Source organism: Malania oleifera, chromosome 2 (assembly GCF_029873635.1).
Source record: "Malania oleifera isolate guangnan ecotype guangnan chromosome 2, ASM2987363v1, whole genome shotgun sequence".
Classification (NCBI taxonomy): Eukaryota; Viridiplantae; Streptophyta; class Magnoliopsida; order Santalales; family Ximeniaceae; genus Malania; species Malania oleifera.
Genome location: NC_080418.1, coordinates 145,982,081 through 145,983,861, shown reverse-complemented (window position 1 = coordinate 145,983,861; position 1,781 = coordinate 145,982,081). Strand labels below are relative to the sequence as shown.

The 1,781-nt window shown below is 38.0% G+C and overlaps 1 protein-coding gene across 1 annotated transcript; it reads left to right on the top strand.

Moving 5' to 3' along the window:
• Positions 1-621: 621 nt before the first annotated feature.
• On the top strand, positions 622-1,316 carry LOC131147898 (histone H3.2). The gene has a single exon (XM_058097539.1). It carries the CDS (start codon positions 734-736, stop codon positions 1,142-1,144), a length of 411 nt encoding a protein of 136 aa, XP_057953522.1. The 5' UTR covers positions 622-733; the 3' UTR covers positions 1,145-1,316.
• The last annotated feature ends 465 nt before the right edge of the window (positions 1,317-1,781 follow it).

Sequence of the window (1,781 nt, the reverse complement as noted above, 5' to 3'; positions counted from 1 at the left end):
AATACTCAAAGATTAAAATCAAACTAAAAATGAGAAATTTTCGTAATTTAAAAAAACTTTGATGAGTCAAATTTTATTTAATAATAAAAATTAGTCTACCTGCCATTGTGATTTCACTTATACCATCTCATTTTAAAATTTAAACTCAACAAATTCAATATCCCAACTCTCAAAATAAAAATACAAATTTTTTTATTATACTTTTAGACTCAAATTGCCAAAACTTTAACACAACAGTCCTAAAATTGTGTCAAATGGCACGAATATTATTTAAATTTGAATACATGTAAATAAATATTAATATAATTTTCTTAATATATTTTATTGAAATTAGTTAGCACTAAGTTCTAGTGTTGAAATTCATAATGACATAATCCCGTAACCCATTGGCATTGCTCTATGCCCCCATATTTTGTGTGGGCTCCACGGCCCAATTGCGAAAATTAGACAGATAAGCTTTTTGATTGGTCGATTCACGGAGCACACGGATAGCGATCCGTATCACCGAATTCAAATAATCTGGACCGTTAAGTCTTTTAGCGATCGTGCGGTGCACACGCACTCCAACCAAAATTTTCGAACGCGCAGAAATGACGAAGTTCCCGCGCCTCGATTCTTTTCTTACAAATACCCCGTAAACCCTAACGAATTCCCATCGCAATCTGAATTCATATCTCAAATCTCAGTACTCTCAGTTTCAGGCTAGCATCAATCCTTCAATTTTCTTCCGGAGATGGCCAGAACAAAGCAGACGGCGAGGAAATCGACCGGAGGGAAGGCTCCACGGAAGCAGCTAGCCACTAAGGCCGCTCGGAAGTCGGCTCCGGCCACTGGCGGCGTGAAGAAGCCCCACAGGTTTAGGCCGGGAACTGTGGCGCTGAGGGAGATCAGGAGGTACCAGAAGAGTACTGAGCTTTTGATCCGAAAGCTTCCGTTCCAGAGGCTGGTGCGAGAGATCGCTCAGGACTTCAAGACTGATCTCCGGTTCCAGAGCGGCGCTGTCGCGGCCCTCCAGGAAGCGGCCGAGGCCTACCTTGTCGGAGTCTTTGAGGACACCAATCTCTGCGCCATTCACGCCAAGCGAGTCACCATCATGCCCAAGGACATCCAGCTTGCGCGTAGAATCCGCGGCGAGAGGGCTTAGGAAATGAAAATCTGATGCTTCATTAAGTAGCTATGAAGCATGAATCTGGTGGATCCTTTGTTTCTATATTCCTCTCTGTTTGGATCTCTGTTTCTGTATGTTAATTAATTGCGATGTAAATCTATTGAAAATTCCACCAGTTCAATTGCAACATCTAGTTTTGATTTGGCAACCTTTCCCAATCTCTCTCTACTTTCCCTGATTGGGGGTGATCAGTATAATTTCATAGTTCCATTTAACAAAATTTGACTCTTATCTTGCCTATTCTACCCATTGAGCATTTGAGAACCGAGTTGATATGAAAAATGTTAAAACTAAACCTAACCAAACTGATTAAATTTACTTTGTTAATTCTATTTTAACTAAATTATGTTCATCCCTAAAGTAGGTACAGGAATGGTGATATAAGATTCTAAGGACTATTTTTGAAAATAATTGCTTGCTATTGACCTGCTTGTGTTATATGTTGGTGAAAAAATGTGAATGTATTTTGATAAAGTTGGTGGGAAATGAATTGGGTTTTGATAAATTTTTTTTAAATAATTCATAATTTGTTAATCTTACAAATTTATGTAAAAATCATTATGAAGGGATATAAATTTTAATTGTAATAGTATGAGTTAGAGTTATAAGTAAT